The sequence below is a fragment of the Micropterus salmoides genome, unplaced genomic scaffold (assembly GCF_014851395.1).
Source record: "Micropterus salmoides isolate LMB-PRFRI ecotype aquatic unplaced genomic scaffold, ASM1485139v1 Ms_hic_scaffold_5, whole genome shotgun sequence".
NCBI lineage: Eukaryota > Metazoa > Chordata > Actinopteri > Centrarchiformes > Centrarchidae > Micropterus > Micropterus salmoides.
Window position 1 is genome coordinate 25856997 of NW_024044237.1, and position 14135 is coordinate 25871131.

The 14135-nt window shown below is 37.8% G+C and overlaps 1 protein-coding gene and 1 pseudogene across 1 annotated transcript; one reads left to right on the plus strand and one right to left on the minus strand.

Moving 5' to 3' along the window:
* The window catches only part of LOC119888427, a 15428-nt pseudogene extending 6010 nt beyond the window's left edge, over positions 1–9418 (minus strand).
* A 2795-nt stretch (positions 9419–12213) lies between these two features.
* LOC119888428 lies at positions 12214–13619 on the plus strand. The gene is made up of 4 exons (XM_038698983.1): positions 12214–12270; positions 12393–12701; positions 12926–13267; positions 13462–13619. Exons 1-4 carry the CDS (start codon positions 12225–12227, stop codon positions 13617–13619), a joined length of 855 nt encoding a protein of 284 aa, XP_038554911.1. The 5' UTR covers positions 12214–12224.
* Positions 13620–14135: the final 516 nt, after the last annotated feature.

Genomic DNA, 14135 nt, shown 5'->3' on the forward strand with positions numbered 1-14135 from the left:
ATCATATTTGTCTACTGGAAGGGAACCCTCAAAAGCCCTACACCATGCTCATTTTAAGGGCCCTGTGTCTTGAGAACAACATGCAAAGCCACATATATAAGATGCCTTCTCTGCTTCTCCTCCTCCTCCTGCTGCATCTCTCCTTGTCTCTCCAACAACTCCTCTGTTCCTCCACCTCCCTTCTTCCTTCAACTGTTGTTTATATATATAAAATATATGTAGCCTAGTCCTATTTCCTATAAATAAATGCATATATATAAATAATCTCAGGTTAGGCAAGGCAAGGCAAGGCAAGTTTATTTGTATAGCACAATTTAACAACAAGGTAATTCACAAGTGCTTTACATAAAACATAAAAGAAACAAAAATAGTTAAAAGTTAAAAGCAACATAAAATATAATAAAAGTTACAGTGTTACAATCAGGGTTAAAAGAGTTATGGAAATTATGGAAGTTAAGGAGTTAATGGAAAATAATAAAAAGCTAAAAAAAAGAAAAAGAAAACAGGACAGTAAAAGTTACAGTGCATTGTAAGTTATCAATAAAAAGAAAAATCTTAAATATTTAATTAAAAGCAATGGTAAAAAGAAAAGTCTTCAGTCGTAATTTAAAAGAACTGACTGTTTCAGCAGACCTGCAGTTATCTGGGAGTTTGTTCCAAATATGGAGCATAATAACTGAACGCTGCTTTCCTTGTTTAGTTTGACTCTGGGGACAGAAAGCAGACCTGCCCCAGACGACCTGAGAGGTCTGGATGGTTCGTAACGAAACAGAAGATCGGAAATGTATTTTCGCCCTAAACCATTTAGTGCTTTATAAACTAACAGCAGGATTTTGAAATCAATTCTTTGACATACAGGAAGCCAATGTAAAGACCTCAGAACTGGAGTGATGTGATCCACCTTTTTGGTCTTAGTGAGGACTCGACCAGCAGCGTTCTGAATCAGCTGCAGCCGTCTGATGGATTTTTAGGGAGCCCTGTAAGGACGCTGTTACAGTAGTCAAGTTGACTGAAGATAAATGCATGGATAAGATTTTCCACGTCTTGCTGAGACAGAAGTCCTTTAATCCTTGATATATTTTCAGGTGATAGTAGGCTGACTTTGTAATTGTGTTAATATGGCTCCTCAAATTCAGGTCTGAGTCCATGACTACACCAAGATTTCTGGCTTGATTTGTGGTCTTAACATTACAGATTGAAGTCGAGCACTGACTTTCAATCGTTCCTCCCTGGCTCCAAAAACAATAACTTCAGTTTTATCCTTGTTTAATTGAAGAAAATTCTGGCACATCCAGTCGTTGACCTGCTCAATACAGTTACTCAGCGCCTGTATGGGATCATAGTCCCCTGGTGAAATGGTTATGTAAATCTGTGTGTCATCTGCATAATTATGGTAACATATTTGTTGTTTTCATAATCTGAACCAGTGGAAGCATGTAAATGTTAAACAAAAGAGGTCCCAGAATGGAGCCTTGGGGAACTCCACATGTCATTTTGTCAGCTCAGATGTGTGATTACCTATAGACACAAAGTAGTCCCTGTCCTTTAAGTAGGATTCAAACCAGTTTAGTACTGTGCCAGAAAGTAATATGTCTAGTAATATGTTGTGGTCGACCGTGTCGAATGCAGTACTGAGATCCAATAATACTAAGACTGAAATTCTGCAACTGTCAGTGTTTAAATGGATGTCATTGAAGACCTTAACAAGAGCTGTCTCAGTGCTGTGGTGTGGTCGAAAACCTGACTGGAAGACATCAAAACAGTTATTTAGTGCCAAGAAAGCACTAAGCTGTTGAAAAAAGCCTTTTCAATGATTTTACTTAAAATTGGGAGATTTGATATGGGCATATAATTGCGAGACATGTTGACAATTTGTAGTAAATCTGAGGCCATGCATTTAGACACATTTTTGAAAAAACCTATTGGCAGAATATCAAGGCAGCATGAGGAGGATTTCAGTTGTTGTATTATGTCCTCCAGGTTTTATGGTTAATAGAATCAAATTGTCTCATGCTATATGAATTATATAATAGCATTACTTATCAGTGCCTATGCTGGATTCTGCCTCATCTGCACTGTCACGGCACCTTTCCACCAAGGAAGAGGTCGGAATTTGGCGCAACATTTTTTTTCTTAATTCTTCTTTTTTTTTCTTTCTTTCAACATATTTACCTGTTCTGTTGTGCTTGTCACACAACCCAGCCGATAGGAGCCGTTGAGCCAATCAGATTTCAGCAAAAATGAGGATTGGTCCATGTTGGGAGGGTCCTCTCGTATCCCCCCTCAATTTGAAAGTTTGACCCATATTAGTTTGGCCCAGTCTGAGTGCGGCCGCAGTTCATTTAAAGTTGAACATAAGAAACTGAAAAATAAAAACTCTTGAACACTGCCCAGTTCAGCCTATAATGGACTGGCCGTTCGGGAATGTTCCTGAAATTCCTGATGGCCAATCCACCCTGATCCCCAGTACCGTTGGAAAGCTCTCTCTCACCTGCACAATGCTGTTAGATCCAAATATGATCATTTCCTTTGTAGCAGCAACCAATCATGAAAGTACAGAGGCGGATTTAAGCTAAGCATGAAATCTGATTGGCTAGCATCAATTTCTGACATCATTGGTTTAGATGCATCATGTGACACTTCCTGGTTTAGCTTTCCACAGGTGGAAAGTGTGTATTTTGTGTGTAAGTGTGACTGTTCAGACATGCTGACACCTTGCATGGTAGCCACTGCCAACAGTGTGTGAATGAATGTTGCATGGAGTGTAAAGTGCTTTGTATGGCCAGAAGACTAGAAAGTTGTAATGTACTCACCAGCCACTTTATTAGGTACACATGTTCAATTGCTTGCACAAATACACAACAACAAATCTGTTTGATGTTTAGACTCCAATGCAACATCGTATTGCAATCTGTTTCTATCCGTGAGTTGAACTCTAATCTGTGGAGCTAGTAAGTTCTTGTAAACATTCTTGTAAGACTCAACCTTGCCAGATTCCCAAAGAACACCAATATCTGCTAGCATGATGCCTGAGCTACTGTCTCTACCATATCAGTTTTAATGTGCATTCCCACGAAAGCAAATATAATATTCATCTCGCTTTACTCACGCGAGTTTGACCGCTGGACATTTTCATTGTTCACACACAGTTTTCAGCGAATAAACACAGCACGCGAATACTACAGCTATATGAACACAAAGTAAACCCTTGACTGTGATTTATTTGCAATAAACGGATCAAACTGATGCTGAAATAACGATGATAATGATGCTGTTTTGTTAGACATATGAATTCATACTTTGTCAGGTCTGTCAGCAAGACAGCAGGACGACAACTTTCAAAATACGTGTTTTCTGAATGGAGTTGGGATCGATCAGGGCTATGCTATGCTAACCTGTTCACAGTAATGTACAACGACAGCTGGAATAAAGTTACAGACACATATGTTCTAAACTCACCAGGTAGTTCAACTTCCTCGCTTTCTTTTCTCCAGGTAATGTCCAGCTTTGATGAGATTTTGTTTAGATTAGGACAGGACATAAGGGCTCACTGGAATGAAGCATGTTTATGATTCTTCGGACAAACAAGCTCTTCCACACAGACAAGCCTGACCCTGAAAAGTATACAGTATGTCTTGATTTGAGGCTAACACTACCAATTTCCTGATTTATGTGCACTAAAATACACTCAGAAAGTACAAGACAAACATGGCATGTGACCAAATCAAATTGCACATTTTACTGAAATGCAGCCGAAACATTGCTGTCGATATCCGTTGAGATTGTCACAAATTGCAGATATATTTGTGATTCCTACAGGGATTCACAGTAGCATGCTCATGAATTGGTGATAATCTTGGATTTTTTCAATAGACAAAAGAATTGCAATAAAATTGTGTATTCCATCTTCGCAGTTTTACTAAACTTACCTTCATTCTCTTGAGAAAATAAGGATGGCAATCACAATCACGCAGAGAGCCAACAGAAGCCCGAGTGAAATGATAGCTGGGTCCCAATTTTGTCCTGAAACTAGAAAAAATGTCAGCAGGTATTTCATGTTTACGCTGACCCCATCCATGACTTTAGGGAAAAAGATAAAATATTATTTTGTTTATCAAATGCTATGTAATTAAAAGTATTGGTTTTAAATGATTTTGAGAACTATTCCCATGATATATGAAAATGTCTATATGAAAGGTCTACTGGCTGCATCTTTTATCATATAACATAATATTTTACTGATTAAAATGTAAAAACTCTGCCCTGTGTTAATGGTTAAAATGTATTAAAGATTTCACAGTTCGACATCAAAAACTTTAAAAACATACTTGTCTCCACTTTAGTTCCCTCACCATACAGGATCTCTCCACGTATGACCACAGCACAGAAGTAAGTCCCAGCATCAGAGGAGCTCTGCATAGTTTTGGACAAACTGTAGGCACAACCTCTGTCCACATCTTCACCACTGCTGTGACACAGTGTAAACACTTTGATGAGATTCTCCTGATCCAGCTCTGAACCAGTACATACTGTTCCCCTGGACACTGATCTGTGTTTCCCTTGTTCTTGGAGAGAAGTGAACACTGGAGAGCAATTGTGTTGTGTTGTAGACAGATTTCCGCTGATTTTTATAATCTGTGTGATTCACAAGAAGGCAGGAATTAAGTAATGGATTATTGGGTATTGATAACAGACATGGCAAACAAAGACACTAAAATAAACATACTTTACCATTTAAAGCCAGCAGTATGCCCTTAATAAATTGCATTTGGTATGAAGCTCCTGATTGACAGAAGTATGTTCCTTCATCTTCTTTGGTTACATTTGTGATGTTAAGAAAATATTGAAGATCCCATCTTGTGCCTGTAAATCCTGAGTTGTCAAATTGTCCCTCAAGTGTTAATTTGTCATATGTTCCTGCTGTTTGGACCATGTATCCAAACTTCATCTTATACCAGTAAAACAACCTTATATCTCTAGTCATGTCAGATTCAAAGTATCACCAAGTTCAGCCACAATCAACGGGATCTGGTCAGGAATGTCTCTGGTTCGAGCTGAAGAAAAGAGAAAAACAATGCCAGAATTACTCAACAACAGAACGAAAACAATTAAAATGTGTGTTAGCTAACCTATTTGTGATCCATACATATAATTTATGTAAAAAGTCCAATGGCCTAATATGTTTTTGCCCTCTTTTCACACAAACCACTGTTTACAATAGTACTCATGTAGAAAGTAGAAAGTGCCCTCACACAATGTACTTAGAAGAATCAAAACAGCCAGTCTTCCGATCATTGTGGTAAAGCAACCTTCTCTTGCACAACTGATGTCTTTCCAGTCAAGTGGAAGATTTTGTCACAAAGTTATCAAGGCTTACAAAGTAGATGTCCTAGTGATTGGCTGAAACAAATGTACATAGCCCTAAACCATGAATAGGTCACCATTTCAATGAAATTCATATGTACTGTATTATATTAGGTTTTTTTGTTAGACTAACATAAATGCTTTGGATGTGAAGAATTGTGAGTCTAAAAGTATACTATATATTATTTACAATTATAATGACAAAGTATGATCCAACTCCACCATTTATCAAGAACAGCTTCAGGGAGCAAAGAAAATACGGTATGTCCATAGATTAAAAAAAAATTCCCACACACACTTTATAGCGCTGCTTGATTTATTAAAAAAGGTTGACTTTTCAGGCACAAAGACCTTACTCAAGACGTATCAACATTACTTTACTTTGACATTAGGGGATCAACTTGTACCCTGACCTGGAGTTAGATGGAAGGTTGATTAGTTTGGTCTCTGCATTCAGTGTTGTTCTAGCCGAAAATAAATGGACATTCTTTCTGACTGAGCATTTTTGTGACTTTCACTGTCATTGATATGAAGTACCACCAGGAAATAAACAATATGCTCAGACTCTAAAGTCTGACACTGACAAAGATTTGGCCTTCTCTTACCTACTCAGTTTTTATATGTTACCAAACTGATCGCCAGACACTTTTACAACCACAAAGTGTTACACTTTCAGACATCTTGGTGACCAAAATGTATCTGGTAATGGTCTTCTGGTTCTGATTGTTTTGACGGCAGCATAAAACACTGTACCTTCAAAATGGATTATTACTGTATACCTTCAATGATTTGCTGTCAAATTTAATTTGACACAGCAATACTCAGGAATGTAGTAAAATATGAATAATATATACAATAAATAGATTTGGGTGTAAAACATGTGCAAAATCTGTGGTGGTGGTGTTGACAGTTTAACTGTGAGTGGTCTATGGTTTTGAGTCTCAGTCTGTGTAGGTAGGAGTACTTTGTGGAGGCCTTGTGGAGTCTGATGGCTGAAGGCACGAGAGAGTTGTCCATGATTCCATGTCTAGTTCCATCCCCACCACAGAGCTGACCTTCCTCACCAGCTTGCCCAGTTTGTTGGCACTGCAAGTCCCAATGCCACTTCCCCAGCACACCACAGCAAATAAGATAACACTAGCCACTAAGACTGGTAGAACATCTGTAGCCTAGTGCACATACTGAGCCTTCTCAAAAGTTGGGCCTCTATGTGATAAGTCCAATTTGTTGTTGAGTTGCATTTTTAAATTTCCCACTTGTAAAAACAATATAAATGGAAGATTTGTGCTAGTTTAAAATCACACATCTTGTCAAATGTCAAAATGTGAAAACTGCATGAGTTGGAATAGGGCTATCTAAAATATGTGTTTAAAGAATGAATAAATGTACAGCACCTTTCTAGTCTGTTCAACCACTCAAAGTGCTTTTACACTATATCTGCATTCACACACTGAGCCTGAGTGCTCAAACTAACATTTACACACACTGGTGGAACAGCCACCAGGTACAATTTGGGATTCAGTATCTTGCCCAAGGACACTTTGACATACAGCCTGGAGGAGCCAGTGATTGAACTGGAGACCTTCTGATTAATAGGCAGCCAGCTCTACCTCCTGAGCCACAGGCACCCCCAATACAGAAACAGAGAGAGACCAGACATAGCAGACAGACACAACAACAGTTGTTTGGAGTAGTTTTCTATATACTGCGTTTGTCCACCACTTACCAGATAAGATAACAAATAGAAGGACAGAGCTTTTATGCTGTAAGTACTTTCAATTTCATTCAGGAATGTTTGAAAAATACAGTATTAGAATTTAATATTATTCAATATTAGTATTTTCTGGAGACAACTCTGAGTTTTTTTCAGTCTCACAACACTTTGTAAGCGCAACTTGCATTCAAAACAGCAAGCAAAGCCACATGCAACAGCTACACTGACAGAGAAAAGCTGTGGTGGGCCATTTCTCTGCCTTTGACCAACCGCTGAAGCTGTTTACTCATAAGAGACCTGACTATGGGCGTAGACAGGATATGCAATGAGGTTAGAGGTGCAAGTACGGAAGAGCTACAAGAGGAATCAGAAAGTTGTTTAGTTTAACCAGCATATCTGATTGTTTTAATTTTATTTGCTTTAATGTGTGTTCATTTATAATGTGAAAGGATTACAGGGATCTGTACTGTCCTGACTTTTGGTTGGTGACAATGTGTGAGCTTAATTGAGCTTAATGTAAGTTAGGGAGAGGTACAATAGCCGAAATAACAATCAGACTTAATCTACTTACATGATCCAGCTGTGTTCTGTACACTTTCTATGGTTTTATCAAGTGATGTTAGTTAATCCTTTATTTAAACAGATTAAACCGTTTAAATAAAGGATTAAGACCTCTTGTTCAAGAGACCTGTGCAATGCTATGTGCTATGAAAACACAGACAAAACAAATTAGCATGTAAATTCACTTTACATACTTAATAGACATAGTTCCACATTAAAGAAAACATTTAACATATAAAGTACAACATATGAAAAAAAGGAAAGAGATTTTAATCAGATCAAAGTTTTTTGTAACATGTAAAAAGAGGTGATATTTGAGTCAAGTGAGTTCACCACACACAGGGAAAATGTGTTTATACAGTTTCAATCTGGCCTGAAGGCACATCATGTCCGTCTAAGAACATCTTTACCAAAGATCAGCCACCTCTTCATTTGTTCTTTAAACTGCATGTTTCACTCTGACAGGAATGTAAAGCCCAAGGAGATCATGAAGTCAATCTAAGAGAATAATATATTTAAATATTTGGGTGTCTCCGTGACATGAATAAGGAAAGTAGAGCATATTTTGAAGTACATTTAAACATAAATATGGATTAGATAAATTAAGTCAGCAAGCATGCAGTTTCCTTTTGAGTTACAAGATAAAAGAAGCAGGTCAGAGTGGTAGTTTCGCCCTGAGTAGGACGAGTAAATGTGTAGCATGTCCCTGTCTCTTAACAACCACCAAAGAAAAAACCACAAGCGCAGTGAAAACACTCACTGAATGCATGATTAAAGTACTGTTATCACTGACCAGGTCCTGCACCATGAAACTATAACTATACCACCTGCTTTGTTGAAAAGACTTCATAACCCCCCTTCCTGAGACTAAAACGGTGAGAATGACAGGAAGAAAAGCGGCTTTTAAAATCACACCTTATTTTGCCTGCCCAACCACAACCATGCAAAACTTTCCACTCGTAATTTGTCTGTTAGGGGTGACTGTAAATGTGTGTGCACAGACATTCTCAAGAAAATACCAGGCAGCATTCAAATATATTATTTATTAAGGTGATTAATTAATTAAATGACATCTTACAGTTATTTCTTTCCCCCGTGTTCACCGCCTGCATTATTTTGCATAGTTTCAAGATACTATTTTTTGATCTTTTGATGAGTTTGGCGTTTTGTTGAAATGGACTGCTTTCAATTGTGAGGTTTTACTATTATTTTATCCACCCTAAGATCCCATTATGTAGTGATGTACATCCCTTTTCACCATATCGGCCAACGTATTGCTTTGAGCTAAATCATAGAAAAAGTCACATATTTTAAAAAGATACTGGCATGGTCTCTTCTATGTCTATATATGTCATTCACACAAACGAATAAGATCACTTTTACATAAATGGTACTGACACAGCTGTTGGATTTTGCATTGTCATGAGAAATATACATTTACAAATATATTACATGTGCTAGTGTTTGTTGAATCTGGTTTTCATCAATAGATGGCAGTGATGAGAGGAGAGCAGATGATTAGTAGCACTGTCTAGTGCTATAAAGTCTCAATACAGAGAGAGGGAATGCAGAAGGCCACAAATAATGCAGCTACTGAATCCAAACAAAGTGTTTTGAATCAAAATTGTTTTGTGTGGGTTACACACTGGAAAAAAATCCAGTCTAATTCAAACCTTAAACTGAAGTGTTAAACAGGCAGACACTTTTATTGATTTTGCATGTCATATAAACTCACATTATATGTTTTAACTTACCTTTCTGCACGGCCAGAACTGTCATGCTCAAGTTCAGTTTTTGGGGGCTTGGCTTGGGAACCAGAGGGGGACTGGTTCAAGTTCAGCAGAGACCAGTCAACCAGAGTGTGGACTGGTATCTTGGGAGGTGCCAGTTCATCTCCTTTGCACTGCTGAGCTGCCCTTGAGCAAGGTACCGACCCCCTAACTGTTGTAATTCATGTGAACTTTTACATGTAGCCACTTTGTGTAACAACAAAGCCAGCTGACCTTGCATTGGAGTATGAGGTTCCACAAAAAGCAACATGAAAGGACTGTTTCAGTTTTCATTTCCACATCCAACCTACTAGTAACTGGCTTTAAATGAGGCTTTACGTTCACACAATTTCTCTTGGCTGTGCCTCAATATTAAATACTCCAACATTTCTCCAGTTTTACAATATATACTAGGGATGCACAATATTGGATTTTGGCTGATATTCGATATGCTGATATGTTAAAACTCATTTTGGCCGATGCCGACACTGATATTTACACATCTTTTTTTTATTTCACTGAAGAGAAGTCTCTCCTATTGTCACGCTCTGCCGGTTGGCCATCCTTTGTGTTGCACTTTTGTGTTTAGTTAGTGTTATTTTGGTCTGTTGGTTTTTGGGGGTCTGTCTTGTCTTTCGTCTAGTTTTCGGTAACCCTTGTCATGTCTGTTACCCCCAGTGATCCCTCTGCATGTCTGTCTCTGTTTTCTCCTGCTCTCTCTCTCTCTCTCTCTCTCTCCCTCCCCCCCCTACCTGTGCCTCGTTAGTCTCATGTCTTTCACCTGTGTTGCTCCCGCCCTGCTCGTTAGTCCTTGTGTATATATACCTGGTGTTTCTGTCTTGTCATTGTTCATGTTACCCCCCCAGTCTGTTGTGTGTGTACTCTCTGCCTGCCTGTAACCAGCCTTGCTTGTCTTGTCTCCCTGTACTTTTGGATTTCTGTTATTCAGCCACTCACCTGTAAGTGTGCTCGCTTTTGGTTATATTAAAACCCTTCATTGAACTATACCTGCTCCGCTCTGTGTCCTGCGTTTGGGTCCTCCAACCTGCCTCCACACCACCGATCGTGACACCTATACTACTCTTACCCTATTACCCATTTGTTGTAGAAACAGATATTAAACAAGTCAAACAACATTTAGTTCTTCCAAAAATTATCATTTTACAAATGTAGACAGACATTCACCCCTTAAAAATATAAATTATTTCACTTGGGAGAAGATTATATGTCAGTGCCACATTTTATTTTTATGTAAAACCAGAACAACCAAGCTCCATATATTTTCTGAGCTGCAAACAGCACTGTAAAAGTGAGTTGTCTATGGCACAAAATAAAAGCAGGTCCAGACCTAAAACCTCAGTCCTTGGGGTGTGCTTTAGCTGTCTTCTTCTTAAACAGTGAAAAACAGCCGAACCATCGATAGCATCTTTGTTTGGCTCTAGCTGCCTGCACCGCGTCTGCTTGGCTCGATCCAGGCGCAGCAACATGACGGATAAGAGCGCAACAATAGCAGCAGCACATGTTATAGCATTGTTGGATTCTCATCGGCTAAATTATTGGCCAAAATTAAATTTTCCGATATGATTCCGATAATGAAAATATGCCCATCTGCGGATATTTTATCGGATTGATGATTATCATGCATCCCCCTATAGCCACATTTAGCACAGAATGCCAAGCTCAACAGGCTAACCTGCAAAATAAACAGTAAAGCAACATAAAAAATAGCTAAACTTGACATTGTCCACTGCCGATGGGTGACAGACATCATAATGTTGAGCCGGCATTGTGATTGCAGAACTTGTCCCTTTTCTGGATTTCTCCAACCGCAAACAGTTTTTACGGCAGCAAATGCACCGCTAGCTGGCTTGTAATTGACGTAGCCTATCAAACGATTGGCATCTGCACTCTGTGTTCACTGTTGCTTTACCTGGTCCATGCTTATAAAACAACCACCGTGACCACATCTTATAACGTAATGCCACGTTTTTTAGTTGAAGTCTATGTGTGGGAAACACGTTATTGTAAGAAGACCGCTTGGCATACATAATTCTGTTCATACTGGACCATTCTTAAGTACATAATTTACATCAAACCCTAATGTTCAGTGCCAATGCAGGAAGTTGTGTTGTAGAGATATATCATTTAAAATATATTAGCAACAAATGTAATTGAGACTTTAGCACAATCAATGTGAACATCCTATCTGGGATTGTTTGGTTTAGTATCCGTAATATCAACCAATCTGGAGATGGAACGATTACGATTAGTAAAATATGTTGAACAGGGGTAATGCCAAATCCCATGACAACTGCAATTCTAGGGATTCTATAAACCATGTTACATATAAAGCTCACTGAGTCAATGATAATACTTGTGTGTGCCTTCAAAAGCATGGAGGACATTTTCAGATACACCAGATAACCAAATATTTCTGAAAACGTGATCCAAATATTGTGGAACTATAAAACTGTTGTGAAATGAAGTGTGGTAGATTAATTCACATCAAGGTTAAGTGTAATTACGCCCACGGGAGGAAAAATATTGCTTTTGCTGTTGTTGATGTTCATCACAGGAGAGAGATTGTTAACGCCCATCATGAAACATGAAACAAAAGCTTGCTGTTGTTGTGCTGTGTTTAGGTTGGAAAGATGGTTGATATTATTTCCACTGTGGTAGAACAGTGAAATCACAAATACTGAGAGACCAATCAGATTTCTGTGAAATTGTTCCCTCCCACTTGATATAATTATTAAGGTGAATCATCTTCTAATAAGGTCTAATTTAACTGCAGTTTCATGTGGATAAAGCAGAAAATGCTGGTTATATTTTATTATTTACTGCTGATGTTCAGAGTTGGGCGTAAGTATACATCAGATTTACTACAGATATATATTTTAAGTGTTGTAATCCTGATACAGTAATTGAGGAGAGGGTGTACGTGATTCTTTCTCTGTTGTTAATGTAAAATTCTGTTATTTCAGGATGCACAGATGATCCTATCTTTGAGACAAAGATCGTTGCTGTTGGAGATTATGTGAAACTGACATGTACCCGCAAAGGTACAGGAAGCATGTTTTGGATCAGGCTTGTTTCAGGAAACTTTCCTGAAGTCGTAGGAAAAACATTTAGCTTTGAGGGTGTTGAGCGTCACATTAAAACCAAAGAAGAGCCTGGAACATTTGTTCTGCATATCACAGAAGCAAAGCTAAGTGATACTGCAGTTTACGTCTGTATGAAAATACATCAGCAAAACTTTACATTTTTGAATGGAACAGACCTGAAAGTTGAAGGTAAATACAGCACAAATAGCAACAGATTTTTCAGATTCCTCAAAATTTTCATTATGAGTTCCAGTAGTAATTTACAAACCTTAATTTCTTTACTTGTACATATAAGTAAAAAATATAAATATATATAAATAAAAGTATAAACTTAACATGTTTGTATAATTCATACAGAAATTTAAAAAAAATGCTTTGTTTGAAATCATCTGAAACTGTTTTGTGTGCACAAGAATCTGATATCACTACAGTCCCTCCATCTGATCCAGTCCGTCCAGGAGACTCGGTGACTCTGCAGTGTTCAGTCCTCTCTGACTCTGAGAACAAAACATGTCCAGGAGAACTCAGTGTGTGTTGTTTTAGAGATGGATCACATCAGTCTCATTCAAGTTTTAATTATACTCAAGGAAACAGTGTTGAAGACTATTATAGACTATTAGACTATATAAAGAAGTGTTTCTACAGCAAGAACATCTTCAAGAACATGATATCCTCTGATACTGGAACTTATTACTTTGCTGTGGCCACATGTGATGAGATATTTTCTGGAAATGGAACAAAACTTGGCATTGAAGGTAACTGCAATTCTCCATAATGGTGTAATTAGGATAATTGTGTATTTAACTGTAAATCAGGTATAACCCCTTAAGATAACCAATAACAAATACTTGTTCTTAACAAATAATAATTTAATGATTAATTATGCTTAATTAAACTTTTTTAAATGATTAATTTTCATTATTGTTTCTTTTTTTTTAATGATTTTCAGCAGTCGACATGTGGGATTCTCAGAGGTCAACTATGTTGTTTCTGCTAGGTGCTGCTTTGGCTATAAGTCTGATTGTTATAGCTTATCTAATTTCTTCCCTAAAGGCTTGTGATAGTTGCAATGGTAAGGGTACATTACTTATACTATATTGTAGTTGAGAGTTGAGTTAAGGGAATCATTTTTGATGATGATCTTTATTTGTTGTTATTGTCTTTATTTGCAGTGCATTTTATAATGCATTCTGATTGTGTGGTTCATAGGCACTGCAACCACTGGTGGACAGCAAAATCAGCATTTTAAAGTAAGATAAAACTTTTTTTTTGTAGTTTTCTCTTTTTCTTCTTTAAATGTATTTATTGCAATGTATTCATCTCACAAAATATGCCATATGTTTTCTCAGGGAGATGAGGACACATGGGTTTATTCAGCTGTTGTCTTTACCATGATGGAAAATGACAGTGCTGGAAAGAGGGGTGCAAAAGCAGCGGAGAGAAAGAGGATCTATGCTGCTGTCAAGGCTCTTGGGTTGAATTAGTAATTCAGTTAATTCCAGCAAGAGATCTCCAAGTGTAATCTGGGTTATTATAAATCATTTGACCTGTACAATGAAACCTTCCTTCCATTTTTGAAATGGACATGGGCCTTTTTTGTTGGTTAAATCATCAAACACATCC

Excerpts from the sequence above, each read along its gene's own strand:
- LOC119888428 (XM_038698983.1), top strand. The coding sequence starts at position 12,225 with ATGCTGGTTATATTTTATTATTTACTGCTGATGTTCAGAGTTGGGC. Across the intron at positions 12,271-12,392 it reads GCTGATGTTCAGAGTTGGGC|GATGCACAGATGATCCTATC; the intron begins GTAAGTATACAT and ends CTGTTATTTCAG. Across the intron at positions 12,702-12,925 it reads AACAGACCTGAAAGTTGAAG|AATCTGATATCACTACAGTC; the intron begins GTAAATACAGCA and ends TGTGTGCACAAG.